General features: G+C 41.7%; 2 protein-coding genes across 4 annotated transcripts in view; one reads left to right on the top strand and one right to left on the bottom strand.

The window, feature by feature from the left end:
- Positions 1 to 617: 617 nt before the first annotated feature.
- On the bottom strand, positions 618 to 16866 carry LOC125694654 (uncharacterized). The gene is made up of 2 exons (XM_048948206.1): positions 16416 to 16866; positions 618 to 985 (listed from the first exon to the last, which is right to left on the bottom strand). The coding sequence occupies exons 1-2, from the start codon at positions 16864 to 16866 to the stop codon at positions 816 to 818; spliced, it is 621 nt and encodes a 206-aa protein (XP_048804163.1). The 3' UTR covers positions 618 to 815.
- The window catches only part of USP47 (ubiquitin specific peptidase 47), a 55144-nt gene continuing 52827 nt past the window's right edge, over positions 16751 to 19067 (top strand). For all 3 annotated transcript variants that reach the window (XM_048949943.1, XM_048949942.1, XM_048949941.1), the window contains exon 1: positions 16751 to 16903. In XM_048949943.1, the coding sequence (XP_048805900.1) occupies positions 16865 to 16903 (39 nt within the window). In that variant the 5' untranslated portion in view covers positions 16751 to 16864. The remainder of the gene's footprint in view (positions 16904 to 19067) is intronic.

The following is a 19067-nucleotide window of genomic DNA, read 5'->3' as shown; positions in this document are numbered from 1 at the left end:
CCAAGAACACCATTTCTTCTTCCCTCATCCCCAAAAAATAGGCTGAGGGAAAATCCTATTCTATTTCCCAAAGACAAGCTCTTTGCTAGAAAACTAGACCAGAAAAATCTAATTGTAAGTAATTAGACAATGTTTTTGTTGTCCAAATCAGATTGTTTGAATTCACAGCAGGCTCTGACCTTAATAATTACTCAGAAGCATACTCAGTCAGGAGGCATTCTTCTTGCTCCTCATTAAAATACAGTGCATTCTGTTCACTAAACAACACACCTGATTCTGTGACTTCCATATACCCAGTGTCTGCAGTCTCAAAATCCTGTTTTCATTTATTGTCTGAACCACTGCCTAAAACCATGTTTAATGATAGATTAGAACATATTATCTCTCTCCTTCCTCTATTACCCTGGATTCATGGATAACAGTCCCTGAATCTTTTGATGCTCTGCATCACCACTGCAATCCTTGTTAATATGAATGTGTCTGACCTAGGAATAGAGCACGTAAAGGGAGAGAATAGAGATGAGGTATCCTCATGCATACATGTCAGCTATACTTAGAAAAAAAAGTGCTTATTATGTTTCCTGATATTGGTTATCTGAGAACTTTGGATTTTTATCTATTTTTGGGGTCTGAGAGCTTCTAAAAAAGATGACTCAGCAGAGGTATCTCACAAAGCAGTCTGTCAACATTGAAAGTTCCCTCCCCCCCCCAGATCTTTGATCTGATTTTTCTGTGCATCTCACCTCTGAGTGAGTTTGCTGTAATTTATTTCACCTCTTCAATACACCTGAGCTTACCTTGTTATCTTGGACCAACTAGAAAATAGTCAGAACCATGGGTGCAGATGCCATGCCTGCTTGAACAAGTGGATCTTCCGTTAAGTATAAGATTTCTGTTATGTTACACAAACTCACATATTTGAGCAGACCAATCAACTCTCCGCTGACAATCCTATCTTCAGAAGTGGTTGGAATCTGCAGAGTCCCTTCAAAAGAAGGAAAGGATAATTGTTTTTATTCCCACTCTCCACCATTCCCTTTGCAGCCTCCATCTGTTCATCAGCCCTGAGAAACAGCCTCCTAGAAGTTCCACCCAGCTGTTACAGCTTAGACTGCCTAACTGCTCCAAGCAATGCCAGAAGCTGGGAGCAGCTGTACAAGAACTGTGAGAGGTCTGGGTTACAGAACTCTTCAGAGCTGATGTGAGCTTCTGACACAAATTCTGAAGTCAGAATTCTTTTCTTCGCATGCAGTGAACTATATGACTCTATTTAAAGCAAAAGGGGAATGAAGAGACAAAGTTACTTGCACTGTTATAAAATCCTATCTCTTCTTTGCTCAAAGCCTTTTTTCTCCCTCTTTTAAGCAGCTACAGTTACAGTTGGTTGGTTGTTGTCCAGACATACAGAAGAGCCTACAAGCTGTACTCCAAATATCCAGCATGCTTGCAGACAGCAGCATCTACCGCCAGTCTCTTAATCCATGAGGAAAATTCAGACTACCTACCTGTTTTTTATTCTAGCTGGATTTCCAGTATCAGCAAAATGAAAAAAAAAAATCACTCTAAAAGTAAAATTATTTTTTGAAAGTGGAAGAATTCTTAATACAAGACTTTTGCAAGAGAGCAATTAAGCATTTTTCAGTAATGTAAGTCAGCAAATAATAGTGTCTGTGTAATTTAAGATACAGCTTTTACCCACCCAAAGTAATGACTAAGAAAGTACAATGAAAAATTAAAAAACAAAATGCAATTTACAATTTTGACAGCTGGGCCCCTCAACAACATCGAGTCCTAGAAAACTCTTTCTTTTTTTTTCTTGATCTATTCTTCACACTTCAAGCTGGTGCCACATACTGAACTGCTTTTGTTTCTTTTGTTACCATTCCTAGCTGCAGCAAATATCACTGTTCAGCAAGTAAATATTTTTAATACATACAGTGAAATACTTCAAAGTAAAAAAATGTTAAAAGGCCTTAGCAAATAAGCAAAGCCAAAAGAAAACTCCTAGTACTTCTAGTTTGGGGGAAAATGTAGGATATTCTTTACAGTTTCTCTGCAATAGTAGGGAATCTACAGATCATTTCACCTATACAAGAGGTATGTAGAACAAATTGGTTGGTATTGGGGATTTGGCACCCACAGACTACATGCATTTAAAAGACTACTTCACAAAGTAATCCAGAGAGTAAGTAGTAATCACAGAATCACAGAATCACACAGAATCACACAGAATCACAGAATCACCCGGGTTGGAAGGGACCCCAAGGATCATGTAGTTCCAACCCCCCTGCCTAGCAGGGCCACCAACATACATATTCAGATCAGGTTGCCCAGGACCCCGTCCAACCTGGCCTTAAACACGTCCAAGGACGGGGCATCCACAACCTCCCTGGGCAGCCCGTTCCAGGGCCTAACCACTCTCCTAGTAAAGAACTTCCCCCTAACATCTAACCTAAATCTTCCCTCCTTCAACTTAAAACCATTTCCCCTAGTCCTGCTGTTGTCAGCCCTTTTGAAGAGTTTACTCCCCTCCTGGGTGTAGGCTCCCTTCAGGTATTGATAGGCTGCAATGAGGTCACCCCGCAGCCTTCTCTTCTCCAGGCTGAACAAGCCCAACTCCCTCAGCCTTTCCTCATAGGGGAGGTGCTCCAGCCCCTTGATCATCTTAGTCGCCCTCCTCTGGACCCTTTCCAAAATCTCTATGTCTTTCTTGTACTGAGGGCTCCACACCTGGACACAGTACTCCAGATGGGGCCTCACAAGAGCTGTGTAGAGAGGGACAATCACCTCCCCAGTTAGTAATAACCTCCCTAGTTAGTAATAACTAGGAGTTTTACTCTAAAAGCACATTCTTGATCTGAACTGAAAACATACAAGCACTCTGCATCTTGTAGCAATTTAGAATGTGAGGTATGGGAAAAGAAAATATCTTTGTAATACTCTTGTTCAATCCCTGCATCTGATTCAATTGCACCAGAATTAGATGGGAAAATGAAAGTGACTTTACATGGAAAAGACTATATGGATGCTCCTGTTGTTAACTGAGTTCTCATCTTTCCCACTGTTCACTTGAACATGGTACTAAATTATTGAAATTATCCCCATGAGAAAGAAGGGATAAATGAACAGTCCTTTCCATTAGGTTAGCGCATGAAGCTTCTGAGGAGCAGCCAACTAACAAAAAACGCAAGAGAATAAATCCTTAATATTATTAACCTTTTCACAAGAACATCTAACCATTCAAATTCCACTATGTTAAGTGCTAACTCAGTGAAGAGAGCTTCTGCTCTGAAAATATTGCTGTATGCAAAATAGAACATCTCTACAAAAGGATGATCCCAAGAGTATATAAGAAGTACTGAGAAGGTCAGCTACCACAGTGAAATTAAGTAGAAGCATAAAAAAATTAAGGACGTCAGCACCTCTTTTTTGTGTACTTTGGTAGTAACTTTCTTAAATTCACAAATATATTCTGTCACCTACACTATTTCCCACATTATCTTCACCTTACCAGTTTAATTAAAAAGAGTACAGAGAAGTTGTTAAGATGCTTAGAGAGAAAATCAGAAAGGCAAATGCCCAGCTTGAACTCAACCTGGCCACAGGGGTTAAAAGGAACAAGAAACCCTTTTACAAATACAACGGTAAAAGGAGGACTTAGGAGAATCTTCATGCTTTACTGGATGAGGCTGGGAATGTGACCACTGAGGATAAGGAAAAGGCAGAGGTTCTGAATGCCTTCTTTGCATCTGTCTTTAAAGGTATCACCAGTTATCCTCAGGGTACTCTACTCTCTGACCTGGTAACCTTAACTGGAGTGCAGACAGAACCCCCTGTGATTCGGGAGGATGCAGTCACAGACCTACTACTCCAGCTGGACTGTCACAAGTCCATGGGGTCTGATGGGATTCACTCGAGAGTGCTGAGGGAACTGGCAGAGATGACAGCTGAGTCACTCGCCATTATCTATCAGCGCTCTTTGTTGGCTGGTGAGATCCCAGAAGACTGGAAGCTTGCCAACGCGACTCCCATCTACAAGAAGGGTTGTGAGGAGGATCCGGGGAACTACAGGCCTGTTAGCCTGACCTCGGTGCCAGGGAAGGTTATGGAGCAGATTGTCTTGAGGGAGATCATGTGGCATGTGCGGGACAAGCAGGGGAATCAGACCTAGCAGCATGGGTTTACGAAGGGCAGATCCTGCTTGACCAATCTGATATTCTATGATCTAGATGATCTAGTGACTGCTTTAGTAGATGAGGGAAAAGCTGTTGATCTAGTCTACCTAGTGTCAAAGGCCTTGCTGTAGTCTGTCTGCCACAGTATTCTCCTGCAGAAGCTGGCAGCCATTGGTTGGACAGGTATGCTCTGGCTGGATGACACCAAATTGGCTGGAAGTGTCAATCTGCCTGGGGGTAGTGAGGCCCTGCAGAGGGATCTGGACAGGCTGGAGAGCTGGGTTGAAGCCAACGGGATGAGGTTCAACAAGACCAAATGCCAGGCCCTGCACTTGGGCTGCAACAACCCCAGGCAACACTAAGGCTCGTGGCGGAGTGGCTCAGAGAATGCATAGAAGAAATGGACCTGGGGGTATTGATTGATGCTCGGCTGAACATGAACCAGCAGTGTGCCCTGGCCAAGAAGACAGGCCAAAAGCCAAGGCCAATGGTATCTTGGCTTGCATCAGGAAAGGTGTTGCCAGCAGGAGCAGGGAAGTGATTGTTCCCCTGTACTCAGCACTGGTGAGGCCGCACCTCCAGTATTGTGTCCAGTTTTGGGCCCCTCACTGCAGGAAAGACATTGAGGTCCTGGAGCAGGTTCAAAGAAGGGCAACAAAACTGGTGTGAGGGGTCTGGAGCACAGGCCTTATGAGGAGCAGCTGAAGGAGCTGGGAGTATTCAGTCTGGAGAAGAGGAGGCTCAAGGGAGACCTTACTGCTCTCTATAACTACCTGAAGGGAGGTTGTAGTGAGCTGGGGATCGGCCTCTTCTCTCGTGTCATTACTGATAGGACCAGAGGGAATGGCTTCAAGCTGCACCAGGGGAGCTTTAGGCTGGACGTTAGGAAATACTACTTCTTTGAAAAAGTGGTTAAGCACTGGAATGGGCTGCCCAGGGAGGTGTGGAGTCACTGACCCTGGAGGTGTTCAAGGAACGTTTGGATTTTGTGTTGGGGGATGTGGTTTAGTAAGTACTATTGGTGATGAGTGGATGGTTGGACTGGATGATCTTGAAGGTCTTTTCCAACCTTGGCGATTCTGTAATTAAGAATGCTTCTGTTTGTACTTTGGCCATGGTAACTGCAATAGCCCAAGTATTCTACACATAGGCACATAAATTCGTGATAACTTAAGGAACAGGTTACTTGCCTCAATACTAGGAGTGGAAAAGTCACACACAGACTAATCAAGATTACAAAACTACAGCTATAAAACTTCCTAGTTGCTCCTTCATCTGAAACCCCATGTTGCCTCCACATCTGTTATTAATAGCAAGTACATGATTTTCTTCTCACCAGCAACACTGAATCTCACAGATCTATATAAATAGGAAACTGAAGTCACTCTACTTTACAAACTGAACAAATAGGATTTTAATATTTTAGCCTTTCTTGAATATTTGGCACTTTCAGATCTAGTAGTAAGTTAGACACTAGGAAATACAAGCGTCTTATCTGAAAAATGAGGTCCTCAGACTAAGAAAAGTCAAGCACCCTGAGTATTTCACTAGGACCTGGAAAAGAGAGAAGGCAAAGTTAATGGAAGAGCAGCTTATCACTGCTCTGTTAGAGCTATGCCTTAAGTATTTCTGGTTGTAGCAGAACACTAAAAAATACGGGTGGTGCTGATTGGCAGATGAAGAATGATAGCATCCTCTGCAGTAAAAAACTGAGTTTCAAGTTTGTAGATGGCTTCACAGAAAACATACCTTAGTAGAAAACATACAGTAATATTATTATAAGTGTTTTATTTAAATAGTTGCAATGTTAAAATTCAAAGTTACTATGAATTTTTAATGAAAAATACTAGTATGTCACAAAAAGAGAAGAAAAAAGTATAAAACTTTTGTAACACTATTGTTATTCTTGGATTAAATTGTGTTGTTTTTTAAATAGTAAGAACTTTTTCATATCCAAAAGATTAAACTAAATCCAACAAAGTTTAATTCAGGTCAACTTTGTCTTATTCTCCTTTCTCAGAGAAGCCAAAACACTCTAGCTACACAGAAATGCAGACTTGCCAGGTAGACCTTAAAAAGAAAAAAAGATTGGATCTTGGTATAACCTAGAATAAGTTATTCCATGACTTCAAAGATACCCAAGAAGTACACACAACACAAAACCAAGGATGACTCCTACAGTATCACAGAAGAACAGCATAACAGTTTTTAGCATTGACTAGATCTTTTCCTATTTATTTGACCTTTCTTTCTAGTTGCAGAACTTTAGTGTAAACTAAAACATAATCATTGGCATTGTTCTTCAGCTAAGAACTTAAACTATACTCATCTCAGAAGAGGTGTGTTCTACTAACACATCTTAACAAGCTGACAAGGCAGAAAGGAGCAGAGATATGAGTGCATTATTGTGCAGATATGAGTACTATTGTGCAGAGTACAGACAAAAATAGAGATCTCAAAGAGGTAAATCAAGCATCCTTCATCTCTGTTAAAGCTGTAGTAATTTCAGTAAGAGTGTATTTCTTTTCAACTCACTCACTACATTCTACTGCACTGAAATAAGGCAGTCTCAGCATCCTCCAGTAAACACATGTAAATACATTCCTTTCAGTTTACTCAGCAAAGAACAAGGATGTTTTAGTGTTATTAATTTCCTGGTGTTTTTTTCCCCTCCTGTTTTCTGGCACTGAATTCACACATGGCATTCTAGAAAATTCACCGTCTGAATCATCTTTCACCATAAAGAAACAAGATGAATTAAGTGGTGTCTGATTATAAAATTTAATCCATTAGTTATCTGACTTGGTGAAAACATAATTTTCCTTTTTCCCTTCCTCATGTTAATGTCACATTACACGTAGACATGTGGCTCCTTTCATCACAAGTATCCCTGTTCAAAGACCCTTGGGAAAACTGACATACTTCTAGAGCACAGGAGAAGTGAGAGGGATGGGGTTTTTTTTTGTTTTTTTTTTTTTTTGAGGCTTGCAGTGAAATAAGTTTCAACTTCTACATTTGCCCATTGACATTCTTATCTAATTTCCTGCTCAAAACTGATTCTACTACCAGAACAGCTTGCAACAGAATCAAGAACTTTCTGTCTGCAAAGTATCTGACACCTAAAGTTGCTCATGTGATTCAGCACATTATGCTCAGTTTTCTCAGCAACAAAAATGCTGCTGAGATGAAGAAATGCAGCAGAAATGGTTTTACTTCATACTAACATTAACATTTTGGCATTTTCATAACCTAACAGACAACATTCTTATCAAAAGCTTTCTCAATCATCACATTACCTACCTCAGTACCAGGAAGTAGCTTCACTGTTTCTTCTTTCCCATGAGGGACCACAGAGAAGTGTTCCATGCCTTCCAAGAATTTACTTACTTAAAGACACTTGCTTCACAATCATGTCATGTACTGCAGGATCTCTTGCTGCCCTGCATCCAGGTTCTCTTATTTTAGAGAAATTAGATTTAATTTTCTTTTTTTCCCCTTTTCTCCCTCTTTCTCACATCCCTTTCAGACTTCGTCATGCCCTTTTCTGTAGGGTTCTCTATCAAGAGAAGCTTCAAATTTACATAAAATAAGCAAGTTTACTTTCTTCTTGGTTGAAATGAGAAAATTTAGTAAAGAGGAAAGCCATGAAATTAATATGAAAAATGCTATGTTTTAAATTCTGTGAGTCACATCACCCATAGTAAATCCAGTATTCACATGCAGCTATGGTGCCATTCCCATACCTGAAATTTGCATATTCTTTCCATATGCATTAGATGATGTTTCAGATAATGTTCACCATGAATAAGAAAACCCTGTTAATATGTTAAGAGCATACTATTTAAAATAGAAATAGACTCGCTGCAAATAAAGACACTGATGTACTGACATTAAACCTCTTTGGATAAAAGAGAGTCTAATTCTGTTCAAGAAAACCAAGATATTTTGCTTATTTTTACAAGACTAAAGTATGTTATAAACTCAAAGAAGCAAAATGACATGAGAACATTTCATCACAGAATCCCAGCGTCTAGTTTCTTTCAACATATGGATGCATCTTGTTTGCTATAGAAAAGATTGCATGAGTTACTTCCAGTGTTAAAAAAAAATTTCCCACTCGAGGTTCAAAATAGCAGCATTCATTCCTACACTACCTGAGGATTGATGAACAATACAGATGTAAGTTTAGACATTTCAGCTGACAAAATATTTGCTCAGGAGTGCTAGGCAGCGTTAATAAAAAGTAGTGTAAGTGAAAGCATTCCCTTCCTCACCCTACATGTAAGAAAATGCACAATAATGGAATGAAAATGGCCAGTTTAAAATCATGTTTGTCAGATACTTATGAAATTTAAGTTTGCAGCAAAACTCAGATGCATTGAACACAGTAAGTAAGGACTTAACAATGACAGGTAATGTAATGTCTACATAACCAAAGAAAATGACCACGTATTTGAAGACATACTTTATGCATCTCCTGACTTTACACACAGTGAGCATTGTGTAAAAAAAGCTGGCTTGTTTTTTTCAGTTCATGCCTAGTTCCTTAGCTCTGCTTGTCAACATCCCACAGGTATTATGGTTTTAAGATCTTTTCATACCACATACGGGTACCAAGCTAATTCTTGCTAATTTGAAACATTTTATGTAAGCATGGTTTTGCAACATAACATTGCCTACAAAAAAGTATCATGTAATTCAAACACAATGAATGATATTATCTCAATCACATGACATATTTGAAGTAGCTAGCACACCGAAAGTGACTTGTAATCAGTCTGAAGTTGCCCCAAATTCAATTGCTGCCTGAAACTAAAAACTTCCTAAGGAAAGCCTTGGCCTAAGTACCCACAGAAGTGAAACTCAGCTAGCAGTCAGGTGTTGAGAGTTGTTTCTTCTGCTACAATTTTCTTATTTCTAAATATTAAATCATTCAAACAAGTCCAAAACAAGTTTTTATGAACACTTTTATTCATTCAAACATAGGAAATGCTGGTAAACTATTTATTAACAGCTGTCACTTCAACTTCCAGAAGAGGCACTATAAAATTACCATAACTGCATAACTGAGTGGTGTACAGAAGAAACTGTAAAATTTGTTTAATCTTATTTCAGCTCTCTGACTTGTGATTGCAGAGAATTACAAGAATCTCAAGGCTGACAAGAATATGAATGTCTTCATGAGGTAGTTCAAGCTTCATTAACCTCTTCAATCCTGAAACAAACTATAATAACACAATCCTAAGTAAACTCAGACATAAGCATGAATAACATGGGAAATACAGGGAGATTAAAAAAAGTCACAGTTTCAGCCTGTCTTTGGCAAAGTCAAGCACAATACATCCCAGATCTCGGATACAGAACAAAATCTGGACATTACAGCTTGCACAGCTTTTCCTTGATAGTAAAACTAGAACACCAACACGCCCATGTATGTTTTTAACTCACTCTTTTGCTGACAATAGTACTGTCTACCAGCATATTTGGAATTTTATTTCCAATATTTCTGTCACTGGCAGTATCAATAGTGCAATTCTATACATCTTTTAATATTTTAAAACTGATTTAGTCAGCTTTGTGTAAGTCTTCCATCACTAAAAGGAGTACAAAAACTGCCTATCTGCTAAGGGCATGAAAGATGCACACTTCCTTTGTCTGGAAGGGCATAGATTCATTTCATAAGAAAAACCTGTGGCAACTACTGCATCAGTTAGTCTGGCATAGATCATCCCAATTCACACATCCCTGAATTCTGCAGATGCACACCACATTACTCCCCAAACAAAATGCCAGGGAGCTCTCTTCCTTTAACACTGTTGTGTAAAAGAACCCTCTGCTGAAGAGTCAGGTCCCATGAATGGATTTGGAACTACTCCAAACTTGGGATTTTTTTCTATCTATCAGGCTCAATTAACAAACCTGGCATAAATTAAAGGTGAAACGCAAGTGGGCATGCACCTAAGTTACACCAATTGTCACAATTAATTGCAAAGAAGTAACAGTATAGAAAATTTACATCCCGTGCTATCAGCAAATCAGAGATCTGAATAAGCATAAACATGTATGTAATTAAAGTAAGTTCTGCAGCCAAACTGATCCAAATGTTGACGAAACATACCTGCTCTCCAAAGGCAGCATCTTACAAAAGCAGTGACAGACAGTAGGTACCTTTTTCTATTGTCTTCCCACATAAACCATCAGCACAACAGACTTATTATGCATTTAAAAGAAAAGGTCAATAAAAACATTGAAGACCTATGTGAAGATGTGCTCCTGTGTGACCTAACCTAGATGCTTCTGCTACAGCAGTGGAATTGGACTAGATGATCTTTCGAGGTCTCTTCCAATCCCTGAGATTCTGTGATTCCATGAGATGGTTTTTAAGAAACTACATTCTTAAGACTCACTGCCTATCACTTAGCTTTAACCTTTCACTTAGAAAAACTACCAGATCCACAGCGCTATTTTATGAACGTGGACCCCACACTGACACACTACTTCCATTGAAGTCTGAATGCAGAACAGCCTGTGATTCTGGCTGAGTCAAGAGCCAGCAGTGTTTCCTCATATATAATCTGAGCAACACAGGAGATAACTTGGTGGGAAATTTCAAAAGGTGTTTTACCAGTCTCAGGATACTCTGTACACAAGCTCCTGTCCAGTCTGACTCATGCTGTGTCCACACTAACACTGACCCTGCCAGAGCTGTAGTCCTGGCAGGCGCTCACAACAGGCATCTGATATTTTAAACACTATGCAAGACCTCTGGCAGCTCCCTCTGCTGTTGCCAAAGGTAAAGCTACGTTAACTCATGCAAGAAAGTTCACCAACCCCACAACAGAAACAGACAGGCCTTAAAGCCCCAGAAAACTGAAGGCATTCAGGGGTCAGCCTACTGTAAAACAAGGACAAGGCTGAGCTGGAAGGAACAGAGCAAACCACAGGCTTCAGACCAAGTCTCCCAACAGCTGTGCATGTACAATATAATAGCTGCAGTAGGGACACACTGCAAGATGCTCCAGCTGCAGAGATTTGATATTTACTCTGCAAAAAGACACAGAGCAACAGAAACACGTCCCCCTCTGATGGGACAGGAAGGAGCCCTGCAAGGAGCCTTGATCTCACTCCCTGCAATACTATATCAGTTATAAGACAACTGAGCAGAACACAAAGTTTCTTTCCACACCCAGCCCACACAGCTGTGAGCTAGTGCTGCACACTGCTAGCCATAGAACCTCGCAATCAAAGGGGGAAGAAAGTGTTTCAACCAGGCAGAAGCCACCTAGATCTTCAGTCCTGGATGAGAAAAGCATGCTCACTGAGCATTGCCCAAAGAGCTGTAACTAGTATAATTAGCATTTGCCAGTAATATTAAACATCACCAGAATTAGACTGAGGGGTCACTAGAAACCCCTAAATCAAACCTGAACTATTCAACTCTCCTGGGCCCAAGGGCAGGTATAAATACTTTGAGCATCCACAGAGGGAGGCTCCACGTAAAGCTAAGCTACTTATTTTTGCATATTACGTTGTACTATTTAGTGCAGCCTCTGCGCTTCCACGATGACTCATGTGCAACAAGTGTTAATTCAATGTTTTAAAATACACTGCCTATGTCACTGAGCTTTTTTTTAAGCCTCTGACATAACTGAACCATTTCAGTGACTGACATTACCATCGTGGTATGCATTCAATGCAACTCTCCTTTTCATGCATAAGCCTTTGTTATGTCGCTGTGCAGAGAGACGCCTTCTCCTCTATGGCTATAGATGCAGGCTCAATACCATACCAGCCCAGATTCCAGAAAGGATGTATTCAGTATCTCTGTCTCCTACATTTAAATAGACCACAGATTTCCTCTCTACTGCACATTTGAGACAGAAGAGCTGGCCACAAGCCTAAGTCAGTGCAAGATTTGTTGGATCCCTCGAATGCTACATGATTCCAGGTTACATCTGTTCCCAAAGTCTGAAGGGGAAAATCATCCTACTATTGCATGTGGCTTACTGCCAGTAACACCAGGAAGGTTTTCACAAGCGCATCAAGAGGTCAAATACTCTGGAACTGTGTTTGCTTCTGATCGACAATGCTCAGAAGTATTCCGTAGCTTTAAGCACATAGGTCATGTTGAAAGGTCATGCTGATAAAAAAAAATCCAGCATTAATAAAGGAATCGATGGTCCTGCAAAATTCTCTGCGGATTTCTACTTCTCTTTGCAACTGCTATTTCAAACTCATTTGGGAATTCACAAATAAGATTAATGCTATCATGGAAAAGAAAATTAATATCCTAACCTAGTATCTGAAAACTCAGTGTCTTGAAACCAGAAAAAGAAGATAATCTTTAACAAAATGTCAATGTGCGTTGTATTCTGATTAATAATTAATTAAAACCATCCCCTACTAGTTTTATTAAGTCTTGGCACGAATTAGTGTCAGAGGACAAAAGTAGATGCATGCTTATACAGACTAAAGAAGAAAACACTGTTTAAGAACAGCACAATATAATATTTAGTACTGAACTTAAAACTGAATGTCTTTTCTTAATGTTGTAAGTTTAACTTTAAAAAGCTACTTGCCTACTCACGTCCTAGACACATAAAACCATCTTCCCTTCTTTCTCCCTTTTGAACTTTGTATTTTCCACAGCATTCTCAAATCTTAGAAAATAGATGTTATTTGTTAAAATTCTTTATACGTTTCCTTAGATAGGCGAGACTAAAGACCATATGAAATTATTTGAAGACACTTTACATCTACTTTAAATCCACCTCGAGTCTCAAAATACTGAAAAAAAATAGCAACAATAAAAAAAAAAACTAAAATATAAAAGCCTCATTCTAACAACAGAAGAGGTTCAAGTGCAGTCAGCATGCCTTTTACAAAAAACTTTGCCCTTTAGCCTCCTCCTGGCTTGCTTTGATTTAGAGAGCTAGGATCAAAGAAATGGAAATTCAGTAAAAACAACTCTAAAAGATACAAAAAAAATCTTAACTATTTCTTCTTTACTTTTTTTACTTCTACCTGTTCTCCTTCATTCCCTCATTCATACAAGCAACATCCAATTTTACTTCTATTTTTCTCCCCCAATTAAAAGCACTGAATAGGGCAGTCTGAAGGCAAAACAATGGTCCAAGACTTCCAAAGAAATACCTCAAAACTTTGTTCGGGAAATTTATTCAAGGCTCAAACCACAAAGCAGTCAGCAGAGCAATAAACAGCCAGACTGTGATATCTGGAACTTTCGCACATCTTTCCATCACTAGACTTGCGAAAGACTGAAAGGGAGAGAGGCTTTCCGCTAGCTTCCCATGAAGTGCTGACACTGCAGGTGAGGTGTAAGAGAACACTGCATCAGCATTGGATGTATCGCTAGTGCCAGCAAATACCTATAGGTCATTTTGATATTCGTGAGCAACTTGCTAATGTTTACAAACTTTGGTTCACTTCTTTGCTTGTTCGCTTTATTGCTTGTTTTTAACAGAGTACTGAGGAAAGCCATAGATAAGGCCATCAACCCCCAGAACAGGAAGTGATCTTTCACAAACAGCCTACTTGAAATTCAAACAGAAACCGAAGCATTTCAGAGCAAACACCCTAAATCAATGATAACTTACACAACCCTCTTTACATGGACTTTCTACCTGAAAAGGGCACAATAACACTATTTTGGTAAAGACAGTATCAGTTCCTACATACTTTCTTAAGGTTTTACACCCCCAGACTTTTTGGCACATAGCTGGGCATGTCAAAGAGTAAATGGACAATACTCCTTCCATTTAGTTTTTAAAATTCTCTTCATTACTCATTAATTGCTAGATACAGGAGCAATTTCTTACAGAGAGATGATTAAAGCAATCTTTAAAGAGGCTGTGGAAGGGGGAACCAGCCAGTTCTCACAGCCTAACTTAAAAATTCATCATCACTTATAATGAATGCCTACCATCTAACATAACTATAATCCAACTAATACAATATATGCATTAGTGTGATCAGTACTTGTAATGCTATAATGGAATGGAAAGTACCATTACAACAGCAGGGTAGCAAAGTCTTTGTCTAGAGCAAATGAGAATGAGCCCAAATACAGCAACCACAGATGCAAAAACAAAGGAAGCAAGCTACTTACCTCAGGAAGGCCCAGAGTAAGCAGGGATTTCCAACAAGAGATACCCTCGCCCTCCACTGCCAACCCTTAAATGAGGTCTGGGAAGGCGTGGATCATGACCCCATTCCTTCCAGTCACTCAGATGCACTGCATGCAGCTGAGCTCCCCTGGGTTGGCCCTACCTTCCCACCAGCTGCTCCATCACTCCTTCAGGCAGTATTTGCACTACTCAGTATTTGCACTACAGTACTGTATTGATTAAAACTAGTGAAGTGTCACTAACTGAAATCTGACTCTTCAACACCTGTGACTCCCACTAACACATCTCTGAACAATAGTTTGACAAGAGATAACCTAAGTAATTCATTCACAATCACAAATCTAGCATCATGTTTAGCATTTCTGTTTAGAGATAACAATTGTTTCTTTTGTGCTAAAGACAAGTTACACGTTTATCGTGTTAAAACAGTCTAAAAGGCTAGGATTCTCTTCAGGAAGCTTGAATTATGAAGACCTCTCTTAATAAAGCTCATGTAAAGAGATTAGATACTGCAACATAATCAAATTACAAAAGCTCCTCAAGATTTAATTATTAACTGTAGATTATTTCTTTGTTGAAGATGTACAGAAGTATCTTCAACAGAAGTTGAAGATGTTTCATGTACACATCCTGCACTAGCTACAGCTTTGGGTACAGTTTTAAAGGCTGGCAATGGAATCTAATAGTATTTCTTTATATAAAAAGCTAAAAAAAACTAATCAGCAATAGAGCTAATATTAATTAAAAAAAAAAAAACCTATTATTCTCCAAAAGATAGGATTGCATTAATTCTAAACTTTCCTACAAAGCAAACAAACAAACAAAAAAAACCCCACACACCTATTCCATGTTTTTCACCACTTGTAAAGGGCAGCCCTGCCTATGCAACCCTGTGCTAACACTGGGTATCCTTAAAAGCAAGGGATTCACATGTTCTTGTACTGGTACCTGATTTCATCTTATTAGTGCTCAGGTGTCTCAAGGAGATGAGAGGCTGCAAAGTGCTGAATGTTTTAACCCAGAAGGCAGGACTGGCACTCCCAGAGGTCCTAGTGACCTCTACTGTATAAAGTTGGCCCTGTAAAGTCATGCAATCAAGGCCACTTCAAGAACATGCTGAAAAACTGTTTTATGCTATTTTCAAAGGGATTTTTGTGCTGATTTCCAGGAATGTTATTTATAAAAACTATGAGGTGGGGCATCTACTACCGCAAATTGGCAAGATGAAAATAAAAATGCTGTTCAAAGAAATTATGACTTTGAAGCACTGTTCAAAAAGTTTATTGGATACAAATCCCAAAAGTATCCTCAATTCTGTACTTTTCCACAAGGGGACACTAAAATAATGAGAAAAGTATTTCCACAAAGAAAGTCCATCCATCAGGTTGGCTATTCTTCATTAGCCAACTAAAGTGTTTTCCACAGTCAAGCAGACTGAACGATTATGTTCCTAGCAATATGCATTTCTGTAATTCTATGGATTAGTATTTGATTTTCTGAGTGCCTAAGGCGGAAAAACTGATACCTGAGTGCAACAATTAACTGATGCCACAGAAATACTCCATTTGAAAATGGAATGCTATCCCTCAATTTACACACTCTACACCGAAGTGAACACGCTTCAGGTATCCACAGCGTGAATTCACCACTAAAAGCACACTGCATTTCTGGGGACAAGCCTAGCTGGCTCCTTTTTCAATTCGCACATTGAACAGGCAAACTACCCCAAAAGTATGCAAGAAAAAGTAAAATGAAGCGACAATCTAGACTAAAAGGCAGCGCACAGCCGGCACAGCCTCTTCCTGCCTGCCCGGCCCCCATTACTACTGCGAGTGAAAGGGCACGCGCGGCACCAGAAGCTCCCGCCCAATGGTCGCGGCCTCTCCCTCACGAGGGGCGCGAGGATCCTCTCGCAGCCGTTACCGATCCCCTGCCACAAGGTGTGAAGCCGCGCAACGCACAGCTGCCCGTCCTTCCGGCACGGCTTAATCCTTTGCTACTTTCTCGCGTGCGCTGGAAGACTGGGAAGGGCAATAAACACCCGCCCCCAAAGCGAGCAGAGCTGAGAAAGGAAAGACGGCGGCTTCCTCACACACGATATTTTCCGTTCTCGCCCCAACGGACAGAGATGACTGCGAGGTCTCCGAGCGCAGGGGGAGCTCGGGGCGGGCTCTGCCCTTCGGTTTCCCGTGGAGGTTGTGCACTGCCACAGGGCGAGCACCGGACTCAGTAAGAGACTGCGTGAACACAGCCACGAGAAACCGCCACCCAGCGAGGCGGCGAACCCCGGCGACACGCCCACACCACCGCCGCGACCCGCCCGGGCCTCTGTGGGCTGAGGCCGGGCTTTCCAACTCTCGCGAGAGCGCGGACGTCGGCCGTTTTCTCATTGATTGGCGCTGGCGGAGGGGGTGGAAGCCTTCGTCGGCTGGGGTGGCGGCGAAGGAGGATGAGCCGGCGGCGTCTCTCCGCCTCCTGCTGCTGACGACGGCGACGACGCTCGGCTCTGCCTGCCGCGGGCCCAGCGCCGCGCCACCGGCCATGGTGCCCAGCGAGGAGAACCAGCTCGTCCCCAAGGAGGTGAGGCGAGGGGAGCGCGGGCCGGGCGACAGACGAAGGGGTGGAGGTGGCCCGGCGGCTGCGGGAGGCGCTGGGGCTGGCGGCGGGCAGGCTCGGCCTGGTCGTCTCCGTGCGGGGCGGGGGGGGGGTGGCGCGTCGCGCGTCTTTGTGAGGAGGCGGGAGGCCCTTCGACCGCGGGGCTCCGAGGGCTGAGGCCGACGGACTGGGGGAGGAGGGCTTAGGAAGAGGCCGGGGCTGTGCCAGGCCGCGGGGCCGGCCGGGGAATTGCACCTGTCTGTGTCATGGCACGCGGGGGGAGGCTGAGCTGCGTGGCTGCCGCCTTTGGGGCCGGGCGGGACGGCGGCGACTGCGCTCAGCTGGGGCCGCTCGCGGGGGTGGGAGGCTGGTGCGGAGCTGTCCCTGCTGGGGTCGGCGGGGAGTGCGGTGAGGGCCGGTAGCTGGCGGAGGGGTGGGAAGAGCGGGGCCCCGGCGTGCGGGGCAGCCCCCGGGCGGCTGCGAAATGGCAGCCGGGGAGTGTCTCCGCCCGGTTGGCGCCGTGTGGTCCGCTCAGGTACGGAGCTGTGCGGGCAGCAGCGCTTTGCCGACGGCGGGCAGCGCGGAAAACGTGGCTCGACTCAGTAGTAGGTCGAGTAAGTATACAGTGGGCTGTTCGTCTCTTCCTTGGTGTGTGGAGGAAGGGAGAAGGCTTGTTTTCAGCCATAGGCTGATGATAAGAGGCTGTGTGAGGAAGGCGAAGCCTCTGTCCTGCAGCGATAGGCAAATGACACGTGTCAAGCCTGAGAGATACTGTTCAGAAAAAGGAGCCAGTAGTGCTGTGGGCCGTGTTGGGGAGCGCTTAGAGCAGTGGTGGCAGAAACTTCATTTCCTGAGCAGGTACCCTTGCACATTCAGCTTTTTCTGTTTTACTTTTGCTTAGTTATGCAAACTCTTCTTGTTGTTTTTCATCAGATGTCACTGGCCTGGGAAGGCTTGTGAGGCAGGGACTGCAGGTTTGTAGGCTTCAGGAAAATGAAGTGGTATCCATGAGCACAACTGTTTAACTAAATTAAATACTGAATTTTAGAAGCAAATTGTGGGTGTAGAATTGTACAGATAAGGAGGAATGAAGGTAACTTCTTTCATTTTGGTACAGAAATGAAGGAGGAACCTTGTTGTACTTATACTAACTGGAAGAGTCAAGTTGATTAATATAAAGAAACAGCCTCAGCTAAATTCTTATATGTATTAATAGTATCACTTGGCTTTAAAGTTGTATTCAGACTGTATGTATGATTCAGCTGTGTATTTTTAACCAACTCATTGGTCTGGGGTTTTGCATGCACTTCTATCTGTATAGAGCAAAAGTATGGATAAAGGAAGATAAATACTTAAAATGTGTGATTATAGATGTGGTTATGTTAAGCATATGGTATGAAATCTATGAGCTTTTTACATAGGCAACATTACTGCAAGCTACTTTTTTCTCAGTGAGTTTTCTCAAGTTTTGTAGTCCTATGCCTTTTGTAAATAAATGAAATGGAACAGCATCAGTTCTTCAAGATGTTGGAATCTGTAGAAGCTGATCAAACTTTCTGTGGGGACACAAGTCAAATTGAGGAGAAAGATCAAGTGTTAAGCTCATCTGATTATATATCATAGAAATTTATCTTCAACTTGTCCAGTGTTTTTCAGGATATTTTATGTTCATTTCAGTGATAGAAGCTTAATGAATATTATGCTACAGCATTCCTGTTAAGTCTGAGATTCATTAATAGTTTCACTGTTGAGAGTACTGAGTTACAAGTAAACAGAACTCTGCAGGTCTTGTTCTCATCCATCTTTTAAATATTAATAAGTTGCTAGCAGTGGCTGGAGACAAAGCAGGTCTTCTAGAGCTTCAGTTCTGCCCTTTGGGGATGAATGAAGGATTACTGTTCATTGTTTTTTTTTCTTTTTTTTTTCCCCCTTTCCTAAAGATCCGAGTAATTATCACTTATAGCTGTCTGTCTTAACTGGTTTCAAAGATTAAACTGAGATATGAACCAGCATCTGCTAAAGGATGAGTGTGCAGCCATATTTTTGCCTTTGCATTCCAGTATTAAGGAGTAAAAAAAATAACATTTGTTTTAGGCCAGTCTGAGGAATGACTAATCAAATGACAGGAAAAGGGTTTTGGTTCTTGTCT

Source organism: Lagopus muta, chromosome 6, assembly GCF_023343835.1.
Source record: "Lagopus muta isolate bLagMut1 chromosome 6, bLagMut1 primary, whole genome shotgun sequence".
In the NCBI taxonomy this organism is placed as follows: domain Eukaryota; kingdom Metazoa; phylum Chordata; class Aves; order Galliformes; family Phasianidae; genus Lagopus; species Lagopus muta.
This window is presented reverse-complemented; position numbering and strand designations above follow the sequence as displayed.